The sequence below is a fragment of the Trachemys scripta genome, chromosome 1 (genome assembly GCF_013100865.1).
Source record: "Trachemys scripta elegans isolate TJP31775 chromosome 1, CAS_Tse_1.0, whole genome shotgun sequence".
Classification (NCBI taxonomy): domain Eukaryota; kingdom Metazoa; phylum Chordata; order Testudines; family Emydidae; genus Trachemys; species Trachemys scripta.
In genome coordinates this window covers 180793395-180817437 of record NC_048298.1, presented here as the reverse complement: position 1 = coordinate 180817437, position 24043 = coordinate 180793395, and the positions used below count along the sequence as shown (strand labels likewise).

The 24043-nt window shown below is 39.5% G+C and overlaps 2 protein-coding genes across 10 annotated transcripts in view; one reads left to right on the top strand and one right to left on the bottom strand.

Moving 5' to 3' along the window:
• Positions 1 to 58: 58 nt before the first annotated feature.
• On the top strand, positions 59 to 10171 carry ATP5PF (ATP synthase peripheral stalk subunit F6). 5 transcript variants are annotated; one of them, XM_034793031.1, is made up of 4 exons: positions 59 to 188; positions 1642 to 1834; positions 6781 to 6905; positions 8430 to 10171. In XM_034793031.1, the coding sequence occupies exons 2-4, from the start codon at positions 1665 to 1667 to the stop codon at positions 8456 to 8458; spliced, it is 324 nt and encodes a 107-aa protein (XP_034648922.1). In that variant the 5' UTR covers positions 59 to 188; positions 1642 to 1664; the 3' UTR covers positions 8459 to 10171. The 5 variants fall into 5 exon arrangements, with proteins under 5 accessions (XP_034648922.1, XP_034648931.1, XP_034648914.1 ...); XM_034793040.1 differs by having other exon boundaries at positions 176 to 280; XM_034793023.1 differs by lacking the exon at positions 59 to 188 and adding an exon at positions 323 to 475.
• Positions 10172 to 10679: 508 nt separating this feature from the next.
• The window catches only part of JAM2 (junctional adhesion molecule 2), a 54595-nt gene continuing 41231 nt past the window's right edge, over positions 10680 to 24043 (bottom strand). For 2 of the 5 annotated variants that reach the window (XM_034792965.1, XM_034792993.1), the window contains 7 exons: positions 22929 to 23081; positions 20907 to 21112; positions 19338 to 19440; positions 17066 to 17173; positions 15261 to 15276; positions 13803 to 13842; positions 10680 to 11587 (listed from right to left, as the gene is read on the bottom strand). In XM_034792965.1, coding sequence (XP_034648856.1) covers positions 11555 to 11587; positions 13803 to 13842; positions 15261 to 15276; positions 17066 to 17173; positions 19338 to 19440; positions 20907 to 21112; positions 22929 to 23081 — 659 coding nt within the window. In that variant the 3' untranslated portion in view covers positions 10680 to 11554. Of the gene's footprint in view, positions 11588 to 13802; positions 13843 to 15260; positions 15277 to 17065; positions 17174 to 17416; positions 17549 to 19337; positions 19441 to 20906; positions 21113 to 22928; positions 23082 to 24043 lie in introns of those variants that run through there. The other 3 variants (XM_034792982.1, XM_034792973.1, XM_034793001.1) reach the window with 3 other exon arrangements.

Sequence of the window (24043 nt, the reverse complement as noted above, 5' to 3'; positions counted from 1 at the left end):
GAGGGAGCGCGAACACAACCACCCCCCCCACACACAAGGGCAAGGACTACAACTCCCGGCATCCCCCACGGCGCCACCTTCCACCCGCCAATCAGCGGGCGCAGGAGGCGGGACTTCGCTGAGACTTAACGGCCGGGTTAATGGCCTAGGTTTCTCTGGCTCGGAAGTAGATCTGCTCATTTCCGCTGGTGAGTGGTTAGCGGTGTTGCTGCTGCTAGTGGCGGCGGCAGCGGCTTTGGGATTGTTATTGGGTCGTTCTGGCGGCGCGCGGCGGCTCTAGGTACTTGTTTAACTGGCGGCGGGGGGCGCCATGTTACCCGTGGGGGCGGGGCAGGCACGCGAGGAGCGCGGTCCCCAGAGTTCTCTGCTACCGGGGCGGGCTTCCCAGGGTGCACCGCGCGCTGGGCTCGGTGCCGTGACCCCCCCAAGGTGACTGGAGCCGGAGCCAGGCAGAGGGACCCCGCCGCCGTCCCCTGTAACGCGCCGCGGCCGCCGCTGGGTCGGGGGGAGGGAGTTGCGGTCGGGCAGGGAGCGGCGGCCGCGGCGCCCCCCGTGCGGGGGAGCGGCGCTGGGGGGGGGGTGTTCGCGGCCCCTGTCGCTCCCCCGCCCGGCGCCGGGTCTGGCTGCTCGGGACGAAAGTCCCTGTGGCCGGGCCACGGTCTCCGCGACGGGACGGGTTCGACTAGGTGTCCGGCCCCGCCACCCCGGCCCTTGCCGGGGCTGCGCCATCCTGTGTCTCCCCGTCAGCCGCAGATCCCTCGCCCTGAGCGGGGCTGGCCCGGCCTGCCCGTCCCCTCCGCCCCGTGGCCGCTCGGCTGTGTGGGCAAAGTAGCCGGGTCCGCGGGGTAACCCGGCTCGGCAACGGGTTTAAACAACCGGTTCGTGTCTAGTCAGGCAACGCCCCACAGGGTAGTTACCTGTTGGGCTAAGTATAAAACTCCTTCTTCGGTGCTTTACCTGCCAACTCTGCCTTTTAACTTTGAGATTGTTGAGACTGTCATTGAAAATCTTTCCCTTTTATTGCTAGTTCACTTACAAATAGAAACACAAAGCCTGGCTTGTGGTCATGTGAATATGATCCATGTAAATCTCAGTCAGTGTTGTCAGATTTTCTTAAAAGGTTCATTGTTGGTTTAAAGATCACACATTTCTGATTTTTGTTTTCATAAAAATACTATAATACTGATTTGCTAGCTTACTCTTCATCCCTGTTGTATTCTCACTGAAAACTACCTACTTTCTAATCAGCTTTATTTTTGTCTCTGAATTAGTATGACCTGTGCCAAATGAATACTTAAATGCAGGTATCTTTGCTAAGCACTACAGATAAAAATATCCAGTTCATTTTTTTAGCGTTTTGTTTTGATATACTTTTTTATTCAGACAATTCATTTTAATGTGGAAGAAATATGAATCGTAGGTCAAATGACGGGATACATTCTAGCAAAAGTATATTTCTCAGATATAGCAAAATTGTTACTTTCATTTTAAAATGTTGGACTTTCTTTCTCTTGGTGTTTCCCTGCATTTAATAATGTTGACATTTTAAACTGATCTACGTTTTTTTTTTCTTTTTGCAAATGTAAAGTACAGAAAAAACGGCAAGAAACCACTAACTTAATGCTTTCTGTTTGTTTCTAGCTGAAACCCTCTGCGAGTTCATCATGATTCTCCAACAGCTATTCAGGTTTTCCTCCATTTTCCGCTCTGCCATCTCAATACACTTGCGTAGGAACATTGGCCTTTCTGCTATAGTGTTTAATAAGGCGAAGGAACTTGATCCAGTTCAGAAGCTCTTTATAGACAAGATCAGAGAATACAACATGAAGAGCCAGTAAGTTATTGGAATGCAATAAATGTAATTCAGTGTATTAAGTAAAAAAGATTAATATGAAACTTTTAGCAAACATTAATATGGGATTATTCCTCTTATAATTAGGTCTTTAGCTTCAGCATGGAAAGGCCCCAAGTACTAACCTAGCACAAATTCTAGTCAATGGTTCTTCCATTTCTGAAGCCCCAGAGAAAGGTGGGCTAGGAAATAATTCCTTATTTTGCAACTGCAGTCCCAGGTGTTAAAAGATCTGTGCTTCACGGAGGAATGTTACAAAAATAAGCTTTCATGAAAGAAATTACACAAAGAAATGCAGTCCTTGAGGACTGACACTTGATACATAATTTGCAAGAAAAAATTATCTATAACACCTCAATAAAAAGAAAGTTCAGACTTAAGTCTTTACTAGTTATTGTGTTTGTTATTACAGTTGACTTTGTCCATATTACTACTTTTATATAGCTGCATATGAGGGTAAGGGAGTATTGAACAGTAGCCATAAAACTTTGAGTGTTGGTTTAGTTATCCAAAATGTGAACAGATAACGGATACCTTTGCAAACATTGACTGCTTTTCCTTTTTTTTTACTGACCTCAAATAATTACATTTATTCTTTCCAAAAACAAAATGTAAGAATTGAATAAATTCATCTAGAAATAGTGGGCCATAAAATCATATAATATAAAAATAAAATTTTACATTTGAATATCAACATTTTGAGAGAATCTCTGATTTAAATGTCTCCAGTTACTCACCTATCAAGAAACTTTTATTCATTTGTTACTGTAGGAAGATTTTTGCATTAACAAAAAATTATCTTAAACAACAAATTCTAATTTCATTAGAAATATTTAGCAAAATAAAAGCTGATTAATGGTGTAGGAGAAGCTTAGTATGTTTAAAGGAGGGCTGGTTGCGGTTCAAGCTAAAGAGCTAACTAACTGGTTAGAATTTCACTGGCAATAGACTTTGGATTGTTTTTAGATTTAATAACATTTTCCTAGTCTATGACCAAACCCATTCAATTTAATAAATGCTGTAATGCTAGCATTTTGTACAAAATCTCTCAAACTTATCAGTGTACTGATTCTGCTACTTCCGTAGTACATTCTAGAGCAGTGATTCCCAAACTTTTTGCTAAGGTGACCCACCAACTACTTCCGGCTTGACTTGCCATCCAAGCCCCCTATCCAGCTCTCACTCCTTCAGCTCTGCCCCGATCTGCAGCCCCAGCTGGCCCCTTTCTCCCTGCAACTGGGCAAGGGCTAGGATTGCTACCAGGCTGCTGTCTGGATCCTGCTCTCATTTCACCTGGATTGTAGGCAGCAGCATGTGAAGGGGGATCCAGGCAGTTGCAATCTAGAGGAAGTGGCTGCAGCCAGTGAGTGGATAGACAGCAGCCTAATAGTGATTGTGGCCTGGCCATGGGGGGGGAGAGGGGCTGGTTGGGGGCCAGGGTTGGAAGGTTGTTAGGAAAGGTCACGGTGCCTCCCATCCATCAAGGTTTGGGACCCACCGTTTGGGAACTGGTGTTCTGAAGTTACAATTTCATTTAAAACAGACTCTTGGCTCAAATATGTCAAACTCAGCTTGAAGACCTTTTTATTGCAGAATTGCTTAGTGAAACATTAGGAGTGAAATGTGGTGCAGAGTGGAAGTAAGCATCCATTTCACAGATTTTTCAAAAGAAAGATTATCATGGAGATACAAGTGAAAGAACATTGCTGCTGCACTCCTATTGTTAGCCCCTCCCAGCCAAAATATCAGTAGAAAAAAATGTCCAAACCACCCGTGTTTTTTTTTCCCTTGTGTCCTCTTTGGTGGTGGTGGTGAAAAGAGAGGAATAAAAAAGAGCATATCTGTACCAAACTATCAGTTGTCTTAGCTTTGAGATGGGGAAAGGAAACTATTCTTTTAAAATAGAAATGCTTCTGTTGTACTTAAAGTACTGCACAGGATCTTTTCGGGGGAATAAGGCAAAACGCCACATTTATTAGTAATACATGTATTCCTTAACACTGTATTATATGCATATAATATATTACACTTACACTCTCACACACACACACACACACAAACACACTCCGTCTTGTTGTTACCAATTAGTTGCTCCCCTTAACTTCACTGGCCAGGTGAGTTAGATGGGGGAGGGGGTGGAGCTGGGCTTCTGCTGATCCGGATTGATGCTCCCATGTTGACAAGACGAGACCCGGGATCCTCTGCAAGACACCTCACTTATAGCAGCTTTCCTCTTATGCAAATCTAGACCAGATTTAAACTCTATGTCTGTGTCCATTGGTCCTTTGTGCTGCTTTTTTTTGAGTGTTGTCCCAATGCTGCAAAGAGGGTGTTTCCAAAAGAAGGTGCTTGCTTCTAACCCCCGAGGCCGTCTGTATGTCTGCTTGTCTTTAATGAGCCCACTTGACACGTTTTATTGTCCTTGGGTCTGGCTCCCAGCCCCTCTCCAACAGTTGAGGCTGTCTGGAGGTGCTGCCTTCCATGCCTTGTTCATCCACACCTCATTCATTCAACAGGGCAATTGATTGAGTGGGGGTGGGAGCCCTTGTTCTACTGCTAGCAAAAAGAAATTTTTCTTCTATCTTATTTTATCCTTAGGGGCTATAATATTATACCAAGGGCAATGCAAAGTTTCTAAATGAGGCTTTGATAACAGAGGTCACACGTGGGTAGACCCACCACAAGGTTATTTGAAGAGGCACAATGTAAAGTCATATGAAAATTATCAGAGATTTATCTACACTTCCATATGGAGGATGTGTCATGCCGTAGGGGATTCTCTAGGGGTGGATTTAGAGAAATAACTAAAATGAGAAACCTGGGGGGTAGGGGGGGCACGAATAATATGATGGAGGAAGTTTTTCTTGGAGCATTAAGAGAAGTTGTCCACAACTGATTTAGCTACAGTTGCTGTAGAGCTCTTAAAGCTGCAGTTGGCACCAGATAAGTATTGCATTAGGTAAATTTGTGTTCTTTTCATGTTTGTCTACTAAAATTAAAACTTAGGTGTAGCTACTCTTACTATCCCTGGGTAGTTTTTGATTCTTACTGGATTGAAGAGCTTTTTGCATTCGTTAAATCTTTTTCTAATGATTCTATCTGGAAATACTCTTGTGGTTTTAGACTGTAAACTGATCAGTGCAGCACCATTTCCTCATTCTCTTTACCACAGTGAGGACAGCATCTGCACTAAAGCAATAATTAAGGCCAGAATAAGGTTAATGGAATTCATTGATATGGTTTGTATTAACACTATCACTAAATTTCATAGTATTTTTCTCCTAATGGTTTTTACATATAGTTGGGAAATTATCAAGTTTTGTAACATAAGGTATCAAATCTGTATTGAAGCTGGTGGAAAAGCTTCAATATTTCCATGTTTAGATGTCTAAAACATGACTTCAGGTTTCAGAGTGGTAGCTGTGTTACGAAAGCTTATGCCCAAATAAATTTGTTAGTCTCTAAGGTGCCACAAGTACTCCTCGTTGGCTTTGTTAAAACATGAATTGTTAGCTATGAAACACAGAACTTGTGGACAGAAAGTTGTAGAAATGTAACACTCATACGTGCAAACAGGCTTGTTCAGGACTCAATTTTAAAGGATAACTGTCAGTAAATGTCAATTGCAGCTGACATACTGAAACAGACACAAAAATATAACAGTAACAGTCTGTGTGCCTGCAGGGATCTGGTGTCACTGGCCCCACTGTCAAAGATGCCCCCTGCAGCCTTGCTGTCAGTGCTACTTTAGCCCTACCCCCTCTAGTGTCCCACAACTGTAAAAATAAAAAGTTAATTGAAAAAAATCTTTTTTTTTTTTCAAAATTAGGCCTGGCAGAAGTCAATTATTTTTCTATCTACAAATAACTGTCCTTTTTTAGAAAATACAAAGGAATGAGTGAACTTGTTTCTTTAAGTAATCATTCTTTAGACTGGGATTTTCAAGGGGACTTAAGGGAGTTAGTCACCCAACTCTAGTTGAAAGTCACTGAAATTGGATTCCTAATACCTCTAAGCCCCTTTTAAAAGCTTAGAAAATAGTTCAGTTCCTTTTTAGCAGATCTTACTTTTGGTAAATATTATAAAATGATATTCTAATGGAGGGATTTTACTCCTATTTAAAATTATTATAACGAGTTCATGTGTAATGACTAAACTATATATCTTTAGTATGGTCACTATACATAAATCTTAAATCTGAGAGAGTTGGTATTACACTGGGGGAAAACATGGATTGTCAAATTGAGAAACTAGTTGTTGATTATAAGCATGTGTTTGTAACATAACACCTATAATTGATGCTTCACTTTGATTAAACATTGTTTTCCATTAAGTAGTCTGTAGGGCTGCTCTTGTGTGCAGTTTTGTAGACTAGGAAGTACATCCCTAATTGTCGTAAGTTACCTGTATTCTAGGCACTTCACCTCGTTCTACTGGTATTAATGTTCTTACTAAACAACTTGGTTTGAAGTTGATCTTCCCTTTCAGCAGATTAGCCTCAAAAATAACAGTAGCATGTTTCAAGGAAGTTTTGTCTAGGTACTTTAAAGGCTTAAGAACAGAATTATGCCTTGTTGCCAAGTCTCCATTCACAGCCATTTAGAAAAATGCAACTTGATAATTGGATTTTAGAATTTACCTTGTTAAAGGAACACTGGCTAATATTTGTAGAAATATGTTTCTCATTTTTCCATTTTAAACACTCCTTTAGCTTTAGTTAAGCTAAAATGTCTGATTTCAAATGCTGGAAGGGAAAAATGTACCCCTGATACGCTCTCTACCTCTGGTTTTTCAAAATATTTAAATTGCTTTACTTATTTGGGGAGTGTAGAGCCATTATTTTACTCTTTGATTAGGTCCTTAAATGATAAAATTGCTGTATAAAATGTTTAGAATAAAAATTTTCATTGGACATTTTCTGCCTTTAGGAAAGCTGGTGGTCCAGCTGATGTAGGCCCTGAATACCAGAAAAACATGGCAGAAGAAATTGCCAAAATTCAGCGGTTATATGGTGGGGGAGACCTGACCAAATTTCCAGACTTCAAATTTGAGGGTGAGTCTCCAGCCTTTATGTTAATTTATTCTTGCATCATAAGTGTGAAAGTGAAAGGATGAATAGTGGAATATAGAGCCTTTGTGACCAGTGACCTGGAGGTAAATTAGCCATGTGGTCCTGGGAGAGAGCAGGACTCTGTTGCTCTTGGGGATGGTACATGTGCAGTCTGGTTGGCAAATAGGAACTTTGTGGCAGCAGCGTATGCTTAGTGTCATGTAAGGCTCCTGCAGCAATTGTTCCTGCTGTTCAGGACGTATTTGGCCACTCTGTCCATTCCTGAGACCTGAAATGAGCCTTGGTTAAGTGTACAGACAGTGTGCCTGCTGCCAGGTGCCATGTGACACAACATTGCTGTTTAAGAGCTGTCATTTGATAATGTTGAGACTTGAGTGGTTTGGCACAGACATCTGCACGTTAATTAACTTCAGGGGATCATGGCTGTGAGGGTTCAGTTAGAAAATTCCACCAGAGAGGTGTTGTTAACTAGTGTCACACAACAGCTATTTTAAAGGATAAAAGTGAGTAGTGAAGTCACTGCCAAATCCACCAGAAGTCTTCTCTGTCATCTGCCATTAGTTGATCATCCCCATCCTCCATGGACTCTACAGTGATCTAAGGGAACAGGAAGATCAGAAATTCCTACATGAGGACTAGGTCCCTGTGCTTGGAATTTCATTCTGCCACTTACTGCATGGGGTGGACCCAGACTATTAATTATTTCAGGAGTTCTCCCTTAGTTACATGAGATACTGCTGTGAGAGTTGCTATTTTCTGAAATTTTCTGCTATTTTACTTTCACTCTATGCATCCGAAGAAGTGAGGTTTTTACTCACGAAAGCTTATGCCCAAATAAATCTGTTAGTCTTTAAGGTGCCACCAGACTCCTTGTTGTATTTTCTGAACTATCCCTTCCTCATACAGTCAAGTGAGTAACTTTCACCTGCTGACTAATTTTCTTAGTACAGACAAAGCAATCTAAATGTCTTTAGCATAAGGCAGTCTTTTCCAGTTTTGAGTCATTTAGGATTAATCTTCCCTTGTGGCTTAAATTATACTATATCATAATGTGGAGTCTTTTCTCCAGGAAAGAACTAATTTTTCTCATTCACCTAGTCTGTGTACTACTTTAAAGTCTCATATCTTAACTTTACTGCTCATTATGTTTTTTACGAGAGTCAATGGTAGGTAGCAAGATTTTTCTCTTGTTGCTGGTAAAACTGGTAGGACCCCATTAATGAACTAGTTGCAAGCTAGTTAGCAGGTAAGTTACCTTGGCTGTAGGTAAACATCCTATGTATATAGGAGATATTGCATATTCATGAAGAAACTCTTAAACTTGTGCTAAATGTCCCTTTGCTTCCCCTACCTCTTTATGACATGTTTGCAAAATTAGCTGCAGATCACTAAAAGTAGTAAATGAGTCCATGGTTTATATTCTGCTAGAGCCTGAAGTTGATCTATGAGCAGTATTGGAACTTGAGCATCTTAACATGAAACTAATACGATATTTTTTCCTCCTAGAGCCCAACTTTGAAGAGTCTCAAAAATGATGTGGTTGGCGTCTGCATTCCAAGCACTAGTGTCATCTTTCTCACGGAGTTGTTAAATAGGCCAGCAGTTGTAATTTAATGTGGGGTTTCACTTTCAAATACTTGTTTGACTTCTGAACTCAATACAACATGATTCTTGTGAACTGCCCTATTCATAAAATTCACTTTTGGAAATCAAATATAAAGTGCTCAGTCTTTTACCCAGTGTTTAAACATTATTTACTGAGATGACATTTCAGTATCCAGATAAAACCAAATGACCACTTAGGTGCAAAATACAGTTAAAGTTGATGTTAATAGCTTTCCTGTTGAAAAGAACTGCGCTTCCCTAAATTTTAATCATGTCACTGAAATCTTATAATAATACAATAAAGCCTGCAAGTATGGCATTATTGTATGCATGTGATCATTCTAGGCTACATTATTGCAATAGTAACATTTTATTTAGACATATCCAGGAACTCAAACATTGCAGCTCATGCCACATATCCTCCAATTGTGCAAGGCCCATGAGCTGAAGTGGACTGACTTTTATATAATCTTGGTGCACCAGTACATTCTTGCAGAGGCTATCTTGTTCTTCTAAATAAAAAACTTGAGGTTTTTGGGGAAAGTTAAGTACTAAAGTTTCTAGTCTGTTCCTGAAGCCCCCATCAAAATATGAAAAAACTTATTCAAGTTCAGTCCTATCTACCAGAAACACTAACAGAGGTTTGAACTACCTATCACTATTGCTCATTTTACTGCTGCTTATAGTACAGGGAGAAAAATGATCACATTGAGCTGACTTATCTGAATGGCATTTGATCCCAAGGAAACAAGACAAACTTTGAGCATTTTGCAATCTTGGTAACATCTCATTTTGGTATCGGGTGCAGATCCAATTCAACCCTTGGTAGGAACACAGGCCTTACACTATGATATATCAAAGGTAGTCAGTAAGGTCACAGTGTAGAGTTTCATCTTTACCTGCTATTACTCCAAAATGCAGAGTCCTATACCTACCCTTTGCCCTCCTCTGTCACAGTAGTTTAAAGATAGTTTTCCTATTGCTTTTTTATTTTGCTTATGTCAGCCCTGAAAAGTTTTCCTAAGATTAAGACTTTATAGAAAGTTTCACTCACATGCCCATGAAACTGCAAAATATTCCCGTTTATAGTACTGTTAGATGTATGCACTCTAAGCTAAGACTAAAAAGTAGAATTGCTCCTTTAAGTGAATTTCTCAGTATTTGGTGTGAATTCTTTTAAGAAATCTTAGCTTACGCCTGCCCCTGTAGCCCACTGTTTTTAGCAGCTACATTTGTATAGGGAAAGTTCACAATATTCTGCTCTTCAATCAATCCCTCTTGAGAATTATTGTATAATCTAAGCATTCATTTAAAATTTGTAGCTTGTTTTGTTAGACATGAGCTAATCAAACAAATATACAGACAGCCTGAATGATAGTTCACTAAATGAACTATTAATCCCCATGGGATGAGAAACAGGGCATCTTAAATGTCAATGTCACTGCTCACTTTGAGCAGCAACATCCAGTTTCTGCTCCTCCTAGAATCCCAGACTGCCTATTTTGGTGCCAAAGAATCTAGCTCCTAAAGTTTTCTCACAGCTTCTCTGAAAAAAATGTGCATGTTGATCCAGATATCTGTAGTATATAAGAAGTGGGGACAGTGAAATAAATTGGCTGTAATATTAAAGCAGTTCAGGGCCACAGGTAGCACTTGTATTCATTTTCATCTTACTATCTCAAATAAAGCTCCTGTGGCATTTTTGCACTGCCAAACCAGCATTTGAAAGAACATACAGTACAGAGCATGAGTAACAAAACTAGATGCTGATTTATGACCAATTGAAGTCCGTGACAATCCAGCAAATGCTTATGGGCCATCCAAAATACAGATGCTTTCCTGCATTGAAACTGACTGTCAAAGTTTAACTAAGCAGACAAAGTGCATGTTCCAGCTAAAGCATACTTGCTAAAACAAAAACATTTCCCCTTCTAATTACCATGGCTGTCATTTTAGTTGAAATATGAGTAAAATTTTTGGAGCTCAAGGAACATGTAATTGAAGACAATATCAGGCAGAATGTTTCTTGCAAAGCAGACTGTTCAACACCACCATGAGTACCATATTTCAGCAACACATTAATCTAATGTTGACCACTAGACCATTAATCTAGTTACAGACTTCCAAAAGTAAGTTCACAGTAAACAGCCATCAGACACTAGGCATCATTTATTTGTGAAACTGAACTTTTAACAGAAAATTCAAGGCACTAATACTGCATCAGTTTTGCTGCACTGTTTTCCTTCACACATACAATCTTTAGCAAAGAAACTTTCATGGATCTTAAATATACTTCCTAGAAGGGAAAAAGCTACACACTTTAGCATTGAGATTTGAACATTTGATCTACAGCGGTGGTTTTTAACCTGAGGTCTGCAAACTATGTCTAAGATTTCTAAAGGAGGCCGGACTGCCATTTGAACTTTTGAAAAGATTGGCAAATGAAAAGAGATTGAAAAGCACTCCTCCACAGCAGAACACTGTTTGGAGGTTCTCTATTATAGAGAGGGTGAACCACAGTTAACAACTCAAGTTTATACTTGTACAGTATCAGAATTGTTCACTTGACTGCATGGTTGACAGATTATTAGAAAAGTCATGGCACTAATCAAACTGAAAAATGGCAAAAGTTAGAGCCCTTCACATTGTCTTTTAGATGTAAACACTACAAAGCACTAGGTTTGAGTGGCCAAAAAACTTCTAACGCTAATCTGTAAAGATCATGAGCATGAATTTGCTTAGTAATGAGTCCCCTTGCTGTGTATATACATAAACAGGATGAGAAGAAATCTACATACTACTATCCTTAAATTAGAGAAATAATGGTATTTTAAACAATATGAACAGTTGTACAGTCCATGATTAGGTTTGTAACATCGGCTCCTAGACATTTCAATAAACTTTCTGCTTTCAGTGTATGCCATCTCAAAACAAATCCAAATATTTGCAGAAGAGTTAAAAAAAATCCCTTTAATATTTTGTATAAGAAGTAGTCACTGTGTGTCTCTCAAAGAGGCTGAAATCTTCTAAATAACAAAGGACTTGGTGTGCTTGAAATCCTAAATCGAAAAAAAGAAAAGGGTAAGGTGACAAGTTATAGTTCAAATACTTTCAGTATTCATTACACTTAAACATCTGTAGAACTTCACTTGTGTCTCCAGGTTGGCAAAAGAAGCAAACACCAAGCATACAGCAACAAAAAATGCTATAAGTCTTAGTAATGAGACCAAACCCCTTCCCAGAGCAACAGAATAGTAGGCAGATAAACCTCTGGCTCATCAGTGAGCATACCATTTCAATTCCCTTTGAGGAGCGAAACCCCCACAAAACACATTTTTACATGATATACGTACTACAGTTCAAAAAGTGTCCCACTGGGAGGAATTTAAGATCAAGGGGAAAAAGGTAAAACTGCTGTGTTTCTTTCCTTTTGAATACTCCAATTATAGCTGCTGCTGATGTGCAATTATACTGCAGTTGATGAATGCACCCCACAACTAGAGTTTACCAATATTTCAGTGAAGAGAGAGACAAAGCAAGAAATTTTCACCCACCAAAAGAGGAAATCAAAAACCACTGCTTAAGTTCCGTGGTGTTCAGATTTAAGGACAGAGGGTAGCTTTCATAGAGCACTTATGGTGGCCAGGTATAACCAATACTGACTGCCATCAGGTAGGTCCTGAGAGCAGCTGTTGCTATTTCATAGCTAGACCTATAGGTGGAGCATCACTCCCTGCATCAGTTTAACAGCAGCAGCTGCATTGGATCAATGAAATTTTTGGGGACCCCCCTCTATCATGAGTTGTGAGAATTAAAATTAGCTGGTGTTTTGGAGTTACCGCTGTTCTGGTCATAGTAATTGTGGGTTGGGTTTGAGTGAGGAAGGGAAGTAAATGGATGAAGTTGACAGAACAGGAAAGAGCTGAGACTGGGTGAATAGAAGGATGACTGGTGGGTGAGATGAGATGGGTAAATCAGGTTTGACTGAGTTTGTTGGGAGGATTTGAATAATGTAGGTGGTGGGGTGCTGTGGTTGCCCGCTGTGTGAGAAACAGTTGTGAAATGAAAGAGGTAGAGCAGAGCAGTGTAAAATGTAGGTTTGAGGAGACAGGGACTGCTTCTGGGTGCATCTGTGTGGGGAAGGAAGTTGCATATGCTGGTGTTTGTAGTGAAGGTGGACTAGGAAGTGTTTGCAGGTGCTGTTGAGTTTTCTTGACATATGTTGCAAAGCTGAGCTAATATTACAGATCCAATGTTTCTCTAAGCAAACCTAGCCATTGGATCGTCTCTAGTGCATAGTATCGTCTCACTCTTTCATAGTGTGCACCATCTTGATTGTCTTGTGTACACCTCTTTCTCTCTCACACACACACACACACAGTTGTGTAACATTGTATGCCTAACTGCAGCAATTGCTTTACATGGAAAGTGATTTTAACTTTTTTTTTTTAAATAAATTTTGATTTAGCAGGTAGATATAAGGAGGAGATAGAGCTGCCAGCACCCTGTGACTAGCCAGCTCTCAATAGACCAGCAGCAAGTGCTCTGTGGACCAGAGTTTGAGAACCTTTGCTCTAGTGTTCATTCCACTTGATGGCTAATGCCAGTAGCTTTATACAGTAAGGAGCTTGCTGCCTTACCCTCCAGTGCTGTCAGACAGGGTGTAGAGGAGAAGAGAGGCAATGCTTTAGGTTCCACCTTTCTGATCTGCTCTCTCTGCTTAAGGGGATGTGGGGGGAGAGGGGATGGAAAAGGCTCCAAGGGGTCCCTTTCCCTTCCATACCACCCTGTAGCAAGAGGGAGAGAGTGGTAGAAACTGTGCTCATAGATCTCAAAGTTGAGCTTTGGAAGTCGATTGTTCCACACACAGGAAAAAAAAATTGGATCATTGGTCAAATGATGATTTTGTAATTTCTGGGATTATTATACCATGGTACACATGTAAAATATTTCAGCATGATATGGTAAGATAAGGCAAGGCAAAGATGGTTCCAATTCACATTATCTGTAGAGCATTAGACTTGATGCCATGTGTTTAATTAAAGCTGTAATTTTACCTCATTTAATCCAAGTGCTTTCTTAGAAGCAAAACCATGAACTGTTCTTCAGCCAAAAAGTACTGAGACTAACCTGTGTTCTTTCAAAATATAGGAAATGTATAATCTTTATTCATTTCAGGGCCAATGAACTGGGCAGTCACAGGAAATGGAAGCTTAATTGATTCATGGTGAGCAGCTCCCACAAATGCACTAGCTGATTGCTGAATACACTCACCTTTTCACTTGGGGTATATTTATAGTCAGAACTCTTCTTCCTGTTAGTGTGATAAACAAAGAAGGCAGATTAACTGTTTCATTTTTATCTGCTTGTACTTTAGTTCTTGGAGAAGCATATTTATACACAAATTTGCCCACTTTAGACACCATCCTGGTTTAATCTTCGCTCTTATCTTGTAAAAGACCAGAAACAATATCGTGCAATCAACAGGCACAGTAAATGGCTTTGCAAGGTATGCCAAAAAAGCATCTATACATAAAGGGAAGATTGAGTCTGTGGGGCTGACTGATTTTCAGGAGGTAAGCAATGTTTTGCAATGTGCTATTTGAAAGGCATTCCTATCTGACTAAAGCCAGATTACTTTATGAGAATATCTTGACCAAGTAAAGAAAGTTATCACCATTTCACAGCTCGCAATTAAGAAGATCTGTACCAGATGTGTGAAAATACTATGTAATAGAAATAGCTCTTTCATAAAATTTCCTCATCTCCAAAGGCACAGACTGCAACATTTTACATTAGGGGCATGTCCATTGTCTTCTGTCCATTACAATACCTGTGACGATTCCTTGGGGAGCTTTTAGACAACGAAATCCTTGCATCATGAACCACTGCCAAACTAGCTTCCCTGGCTTGTTGCCTTAAGGCTCCAAGATGTGATGCATATCTGGTTATGGCTCATATAGTGATGTATATTATATTCATGACCATCATAAAACAAGTATTAGAAAGTATTTTTAAGTAGTACTTGGCGATATCTTCTTTTAATAAGTTACTTGCTTTTTCCTGCGATTGTCCTCACTTGAGAATGTGAGTTATTAATGTTGAGCTTAGCTAGACAGAAGAAATGCCAGCCTCCACTTTAAGGACTGAATATTAGTCTCATATGTGAGCATGTATCTCAGCCTATCTTGTAAAATCAGCTTGCATGTACTGTACATACAGTTGCTGATTTCACAGAACTAGCACACTTCCATCTTTTAATGCAAGACTGAGGTGTATACTTTCATCCTGGCTGATGACCAGTTTCCAAAATGATCTGCAGACACAGATTTGGGTAAAATCTTCTACCTAGCTATTTTGCATTCACAACCAGGGAGTTGGCCAAGCAAGATTTATGTCTGCGGCTGAATTAGGAGTTTGAATGATAACCAAAAGGGGGAGGGGACACAGCCATCTGAAAATTTGCCTCTGTTTATTTAACAAAAGTATTGGTTTGTTCATTTATTACTAGTGGCTTGGTGTTAGTATGCAGCTTAGTAAGCATAGTGAGAAAACCCAGCCACCAAAGTAGCAGCCTAAAGAATATTTCAGAACAGGTTATCAAAAATAAGGTTAAGGACACAAAACACCCCCCATGTATAATAATGATGTGGAAAGCCCTACACAAGAATCGCCTTTCTTACATTATCAGAAGCACAAATGAAATTAACTACCCAAAAGTGATATACTTACTGAGAAGAGCTTTCTTCTGGAAAAGTAAAAGAAAAAAACATATTTAGCACACAGTGATTTTCCTGGCTAATAAACATCCTTTGAAATATCTCCTGTGGATAACATTTAACTCTTGTCCTTCCTCATCCCTTTAATTTCTGACAGTAGCATCTGAACTATGTTTCTCACTGGAGGATGAACAAGTGATTCCCCTGACAGCAGTCTGTCTGGATAAGCCAGCAGGAAAGCTGCCCAAGCCCCCTCTCCTCTGGAGTTAATAGTCTACTTCTGAAAGCGTTCAGCTACCTGCTCTCGTGAAACTGCTCTCAAATCAATCTTCTGCCCTTGCTCCCCCCTATACCCCAAAAAGCTGTGTGTCCTCTTTCAGACACATCCTGAAACATTCTTCTGCATCACTGCCTTTTCACTGTATTAGATTCTATGGCCCCTATTGTAAATACCCTGGGGAAGTTGCCCAGCTCTTATGAAATTTAATGAAAGCATCAGTTTTCCTGACATGTACTTTCATTATGGTCCAGCAGATGGAGTCAGCAAGTCCATTTCCACTAGGATGCAAGTTTCAGTACTGCTTACTTCTTAGATTAAAAATGACTGTTTACATTGTTTCTTTTTACTGGAACAGATTTTAGAATCCAATAATGTCACTTTAATGTACATATGCACACACACATATTTGATATGTGTGCATGAGTATTCTATCATATAACACATCGGTGTAATTTTGTTGCTCTTCTTTTATGTCATTTGGTACCCTGCTAAATAAATGGGAACATTTGTGTAGCAAGGTACTAAACATGAGTAAACATGTTAGAATTCTGGCCAGAAATAAATTTATACCTAATGTCTTTCAGGTAGTTTTTGGTTTTTCTCATATCCACAATGTTCGTCACTAGCCCTGTTATGACACACTTTGGGGAAGAAATTTGTAACTTCTTTCATCAGCTAGACTTTGTACCCAAGCAGTTACTTATCCCGGGCTCTGCCTCCCCTGAGCTTAGAGTTCATTTTCTTCAAGGTACCTGTCAGTGACTGGGTGAGCTAGCAATTCTCAGACTCAGTTCATGAACATTTGTGGAAAAGAGAACTGTGGGCAAGAGAAAATATTTAACCTTTTTTCTAATATTTTCAAAATTATCTTAACTTTGCATAAGAAAGAAGTCTGTGGAGCTTACTTAGGATTTGTCTAAATTCCCTTTCAGCAGTAATTTGTGACTAGCCTGCCATTTCTATCTCATTTTCTATTGCAAAAAGTAAACTGGGTATGAATAAAAGGAGCAGGCAGAACAAATAACTATGGGTCAGATCCTACATTTATTGAAGACAGATGCAATACTTCCATTGGCTTCAATAGTGCAGAATCAGACCTTACATGAAAAAGGAGGAGTATACTCTACACCAGTGTTTCCCAAACTTGGGACGCTGCTTGTGTAGGGAAAACCCCTGGCGGGCCGGGCCAGTTTGTTTACCTGCCGCGTCCGCAGGTCCGGCCGATCGTGGCTCCCACTGGCCACGGTTCGCTGCTCCAGGCCAATGGGAGCTGCAGGAAGTGGTGGCCAGTACGTCCCTTGGCCTGTGCCACTTCCAGCAGCTCCCATTGGCCTGGAACAGTGATCCGCGGCCAGTGGGAGCTGCGATCAGCCGGACCTGCGGATGTGGCAGGTAAACAAACCGGCCCGGCCCCCCAGGGGCTTTCCCTACACAAGCGGCGACCCCAGTTTGGGAAACACTGCTCTACATATTAGAAATATTTAGTCATAGCAAGTTTCCTAATGTCTATGAGGAAGGCAAGATTTAACTTGACTTACTTGAAAAGTAACCTTTTTTTTGTGCATAAAATACCCCAAGGCCACATAATGCCATTACCAGAGCCACAACTACTACAGCAGCTATGATTCCGCTTATATTAAGGTCATCTATAAATGAAAACAAAATAAATCCAGTGTTAAAAAACCCCAAAAACAAAAACTTGCCATTGTAACAGTTTTCCACTATAAAAATTCCAGAGAGCAGTGGCAATGATAACTATAGAATGCAATATGTAAATGACTCTGACATGTAAGTTGCTAGCAACCATAAAAAAGGGAATGGAATAAACATTTTGAGAACCTACTACCCACCAAATAATACCCTTGTTAGCACAAGGCTTTTTAACACACCTCAAATTCTTAATATGATCCAAAAAGTCAAAAACTGGATAGAGACAAGGGGGTATTTTCTCATCTAGATGAGTGCCTAACCCCTGGCATCATTCAAGTTACACATGTCAAAGGGAGAATATATCCTGAAGCCTGTAAATGGAAACAGCTGTTAGAGAAGATTTAAGTTAGTTTGATTAAAATAGTAGTAATGTAACAGCTGATGAAATGGTTGACACAGAATGATATTTGTGGCACCAAGAATTTTCATGCTGTTGAATCATATGTATAACTTAATGGCTTCTGACGTGAATGGAAGTGAGGGTTTTTAAAAAAACTAAACCACCAAGGCCAAAGTATTCAAACCTGGGTGCCTAAAATTAGACTCCTTAATCCAGATTTGGGCACCTAAATTAGAAGTGGCCTGATTTTTCTGTGGTGATGAGCAATCCCCATTCCCATTATAATCAACGAGAGCTGTAAGTGTGCACCTCGTGGGGGGAGAGGTTAGGCCACTTCTATTTAGATGTCCAAATACATATTTGGTTGCCTAACTACAGGCACACAGATTTGAAAACATTGGTCCAAAAAACTTCTTATGTGTGTCGATAAGTACCAATTTATGACTTGGATTAATGTTTCCCCAGCAGAGGAATTCTGCCTTGATAGCACGTAGTTACTCAAATACAACACAAATGCATTAAAAGGCCTGATCCAAAGTCTTTCTATGGACTTCAGCAGGCTTTGAACCAGGTCCTGAGAGAGTAAGAAATATTAAGAGCACTGTTTAAAAGGTCACTGCCAAGGTATTTTGTAGAATCCATCCATTAGAAGCATTTTCCCCTTCACTCTTGATTAAAACCTTTTAGAAGCTTGAAATATTTCCTTACCAACTTCTCTCCATCACTTGTGCATGCACTGCTGTGGGATTTTGCAGAGCTACTCAAGAGTGCTGGGCTGCTGGAATATATTTTTTTTCTTTAGGGAAAAAAATTACGGATGGACTTGTTCACAAAACAAATTCTATATCTAACAAGTTACACGAATGTTGCAAACAGATAAGGAGCAGAAAGCAAAACAAACATTAGGCCTATCAAACTGGACAGTGTCCCTCTAACCAGATATAAATGTCACATTTATTACTGTTTTTCCAGATAAGAAAATGAAGATCAGAAATAGTTTTCTGAGTTGCTGAATTAAAGTCCCACATGAAATTGACTCAAGGAAAATATCTGTGAAACAAGACTTGCAGATCATACTTTACAGCCTCCACAAAAAGTTCTGAAATATTAATATCTTATGTGTATATCAGGGGTAGGCAGCCTATGGCACACGTGCCGAAGGTGGCACACGAGCTGGCTTTCGGTGGCACTCACACTGCCCGGTCCTGGCCATCGGGCCGAGGGGCTCTGCATTTTAATTTAATTTTAAATGAAACTTCTTAAACATTTTAAAAACCTTATTTACTTTACATACAACAGTTTAGTTATATATTATAGACCTATAGAAAGAGACCTTCTAAAAATGTTAAAATGTATGACTGGCACATGAAACGTTAAATTAGAGTGAATAAATGACGACTCGGCACAGCACTTCCGAAAGGTTGCCAACCCCTGGTGTATACTATTGTTCAGTGGAGTTTAATGCATAGTAATCTTCTGAAAGCTGGACATTTGATCATTCTAAACCACTCCGAGCTAAGCAACCTTATGTAAGATACAGTAATCTCTACTGCTTCTTTTTAGAAGAGGAGTGACTTAAGCAGCCAAAATGTCTACATAAATAGCATTCATAACAAACATGTAATTGCATTTGATTCCAGCACTCTGGTGGAGGAATAAGGTAGTATAATTTGAACCTAGTCTTAGTTTCTTACATGTGCTATACAATAAAGTCATTTTCATCTACAGATTTTTTTGCCTTATTTGCTTTTGACACTTACCAACTTGCATTCGCTTCACAGAGCATTTTTGAGGAAGTCCAATTCCATTAGAGGCTTCACAGTAATACTCTCCAGTGTCCTTCTTTGAAACTGTGTTAAATAGCTGTTAAATTTTAAAAAAAGTCACCAATTAAGCTGAGTGAAATTTACAATTTCCATCCCATGGAAATTCTGACATTTTTGTTTTTGTCCCAAATTTGGATGAAAAGATGAAATTTAACAAAAGAGAAATTCCAAAAAATTTTGATTCAGAAACATTTTGTTTCAACATTTTTTTTAATCAAAACAAAACATTTCAACATTTCTGATATTGAAATGTTTCATTTTGTTTCATTGAATTTGACCCCAAATTAAATATTTTATTTTGATTTTCGTGGTGGAAAACTGAATTTGAAAAAATTTGAAAAGCAAACTCAAAATTTCCCTGTGGAAAATTTCAATTTTGTGGAAACTGCATTTCTGTTAGAAAATCATTCAGATAAAAAATTCCCAACCAGCTCTAGTTATCAAATACTATCACCATGTGATTTAAAGTTAGGAGGTTGGTGGATGAGGGACACTGCACTGATACCATTTAGACAATTAGTTCTTTGAACTATGGGTTATTTTTTCTTTTTTTACAAAATGAAGTATGATGAAATGGATGACTATTTCACATAAACAACAAGAAAGGGAGAGGTGGGGACTTTCCAAAACTCAAACTCAGTGGGTGTCTTTCCATTGACTTTAGTGGGCTTTGAAATTAGGCTCGCTCTCAGAGCCACAACTACGCATCAAGGCCAAGGTTTTCAGAGGTGACTAGTGATTTTGGGTGCTCAATTTGACACACCTTAAAGGGGTGGGATTTTAAGAGTGCACTGATCATTCACCTTCTGAAAATCAGACTCCTCAAAGGTATCTGACTTTGATCGTTCATAAAAGTGAGGTGCCCAAAATTACTAGTCACTTTGGAAAGTCTTGGACTAAAATTTATCATTAATAATAATCGAAAAGCATCCATGGAAGTCTCTTCAAAAGAGGTGTATAGTTCTGGAAAAGATGCCTATGCTGATTTGGGGCCTGGTTCCTGCTCCCAGTTTTCACTGGTGCAGGATTGGGCCTTCTAAGTATATCTGTAAAGTTACTTTTACATTTCCTAAACATCTGTTTCTCTGATGTTGCCCTCTATGCTTGGGAATAACTCCCCATGGAAGTTTGTAAAGATGCTCACTTTATCCTCTTTTAAATCCCTCCTTAAAATACTTAGTACTGTGATGCCTGATCTGGCACTGGTTACACACGTGGCAAGCTGTAACATCTGTTTATTTCGCAAAACTCTGCTAAATTATTTTACCTCCTCCTTTCACTCCACTCCCACCCAGTTTGTGTATTTCATCCACTTGTTGTATCCTGTCTGACATGTAGGTTGTGAGCTCTCTGGGGCATGGACTTTCTTTTGTTTGTTTCTCATCTGCACAATGCCTAGCACAATGGGGCCCTGATCCTTGGTCATAGTGTAACATGAATAATACATTTAGTTTTCTTTCAGACTCAAAAGTCAAAAGAAAGAGTTGGATAAGATGATCTTACCAATGTTCCAGTCTTTTTATTCATGGTGTAAGAAATGTTTCCTATTTTAGCACTGCCTGTTCCTGTATTTTCCAGTAAAGCAACACCATTCCTATACCACTTGTACTCAGAAGCAGGAGACCCTTCATTTTCTTTACAACTCAGCTGTACTACTGTTCCACTCATCGCTGAGCTGGGCACTTCACACGATGGAGCTGCCGAGGCCACTGAACAATGAAAACATATTTGTTATTTGGCAGTTTAAGTGTTTTAAATTAACATTCACATTTCTATTTCAACATTTGCTTAGGCATCAGAAACAATCCAAAGAACCCCACGATGTATTAATTAACAATATAGACTGGTGGGGCATGGCCAAGAAAGAGATCAACAGGGGTGACCAGTGGGTCATACCCCACTAAATGAGAACACAGAAAAAATCCCTGGGTTGCTAGGACCCTGGAAAGGGAAGGAGCACCTTGCTCCCAGCCCCTTCAACCTGCTGCTGCCTCTCCCTTGCTCTGCTCCCTCTCACTACCATCCAATCCAAGATCAACTTCTCAACCCTCCCTCCCCACCTCCATCCTGCCAGCACAGCACTTAGTTCCATGGACTCAAGGGGATGTTGAGTCAGGCAAAACTTTCTATGGAATTTCTTTTTTTGGTTGAAATATTTTGTTCTTGTTGTTTCCACTTATTTGAAACAATCCCCCCCTCCCTGTTTTGAGCATCTTCCCCTCAACTCCCTCTTTCCCCTCCCCTTTTTTCCCCTGAACTAGTGAAGAGGGGGAAAAGGAAAGAAAAGAAAATAATTTCCTTTTGTTTCAAAAAAGTTTTAAATGACATGTTTTCACAGGAAAAAAAATCCATATAGTTTGAGAAGTTATTTTTGGTGGAAAAACTTTTTCATTAAAATTTTTTGAACAGCTCTAGTCACAGTATGATACTTCAAACATTTGCTGAGTCACCACCAAAGGCCAAGAATCACTGAACTGTGGCTTTTAAAAAAAAAAAAATGAACAAAATACCCACTTTGCTTTGTGTTCTGTATTGATATGCTGATAAGGAATCTATTTGTCAAAAAACATCCCCTGATTCTTTTTTATTGTCTGCATTGTTACAGACATACTTGCTGACAGGTATTTTGAAATAAATAACCAAAAATAATTGAAACTGGTGTGATCATATTGTGTTATTTTGACAAATAAAATATGCAGAATTTTGCAGAATTTCAAAATATCGTACGCAGAATTTTTTGTTGCAGAATTTTTAATTTTTTGGCACAGAATTCCCCCAGGAGTAGTATACAACGGAAACCACTTCAACACAGTCCAGCACTTATGAATAGAGGGCTTATTAGGAACTTCAGCTAGTCTTCGTACTGGCAGTTGCTGAAAAAGATCCAGTGAAGCCTTTTCCACATACAGGTGTGCCAGTGTGCCTCAATCCAGATAACATTTCTGCCAGCCCAGACATGGGTTTCTCCAGAAGAGAGGCCGGTATTTCTATGTGCAATTTTATAAAGTGGACAAGGAGAAGACCTCTGAGTTTTACTTGTAACCTAATCAGAATTTGGAGCTAGTACTGGCCTCTTCACAGTTGTGTGTTTTGGATTTATTTCTATGAACAGAGTGATTATCAATGCACTTTAAGCTGTCATAGTTGCTTTGGTGTTGGGAAATTCAATGGGGCCTAAGAGTTAGGTACCCCCTTTCACTGAAAGTCAATGAGAGCTGGGTGCCCAACTCCCTTAGGCCCATTTGAAAATCCCAGCCTTAATATACAGGCCAAAAACTTTCAGAAAAGATTCTGTAAGGGTAGATTTATTCCCTATTATTAATTATTTGTTAGAGATGGTCAAAAGAAGGTAAATGTGGTTTGTGAAAACATTAAAGAGAAGCCAGAAAAGAACGTACACTTTGTCATATTTTTCCTCATGCACAAAAGAGTGCATGAGGAAAAATATCCACACTGAATTCCCCCTACCCTCCTGCCCTTAGGATTGACCTCAACAAAAACCCATAGTCAAAGTTAGGTTTCTACCCAACACTGTGAGAGTAATAATAGTCTCTGCCAGATTTTGTCCCCGTTCAGTCGGCGCACTAACTTCACAACGGTATCTCGCAGAATCTTTTCTGGTCACATTTCTAATTCGTATGCTTGAATCTATCATCTCTGCTCGGCCTTTCAGATCACCTTTAAAAGAGAATATGACAGTTAGAAAAGTATTCCTTGCAGATCAAGCCTGTTATAAAAATAAAATATCACTGTGCATCATTGGCTCATCTTGAAACCACACAATGCATCTAGTCATCAGTCATTGCTCACTTCTTCAATCTTGATAATTTTTGTGCCTAATTTTCCACTGAAGGACAATAAATATGAGCACTTTTCTCCAAAGATACTATCACTTCCACTCTACAAATAAATTTAGGGGCAACAAGGCAATACTTTAAGCCCAAACTCTACACCCTTTGTTCACAAACCAAAGGCATCACTTATGAAACACAGCCAGTTTCCAACAGCCTATAGAGTTGGAATCCCAAGACCCATCTTGAATTTGGCAGTACATGCATTTCCCCAATGCTCTTGGGTGGTTTGGTGAAATCTGCATCATCTAAAAGTGACATTTATTATAGATAGAGAATGTTGGCCAAAAGCTCTCTAGTTAAACTTTCAAAAATCCAGACTCCATTATAGTTCCGTTATCACATACCTTTCACCTTGTGGGCTGATTTTTTCCATACTTGGTCTCTGGTTAAAGGTGATTTTTTTTTTAAGTTGGAACAAAATTCTTTCAGACATTTGAGATATGGGCGTGTGTGTGTTATGAGGGCAAAACTAACTTCCCATTGAAAAGAGAAAAAAAAAAATAGCTACCGCTTTTTGAACAAGGGTACCATAAAAATAGCTGACATATACGGTACCACGGAGATGCACTTTTCACTCAAAATGTAAAGCTGAAATAAGTCATTTTAAGAAAGAACACTTATTCTTATGTTCTAGGCCGAAAAAGAATGGGGGTGTATTTAAAATATGCTGTAACACTGTATTCATTACTATGACATTTATGTTCAAATCTTCAGCTTTATTTTAAAGGATCTTTCAGAAGCTTGTTCTTTGGATCATAAAGTTTTCAATAAGGACAGAATTTTATT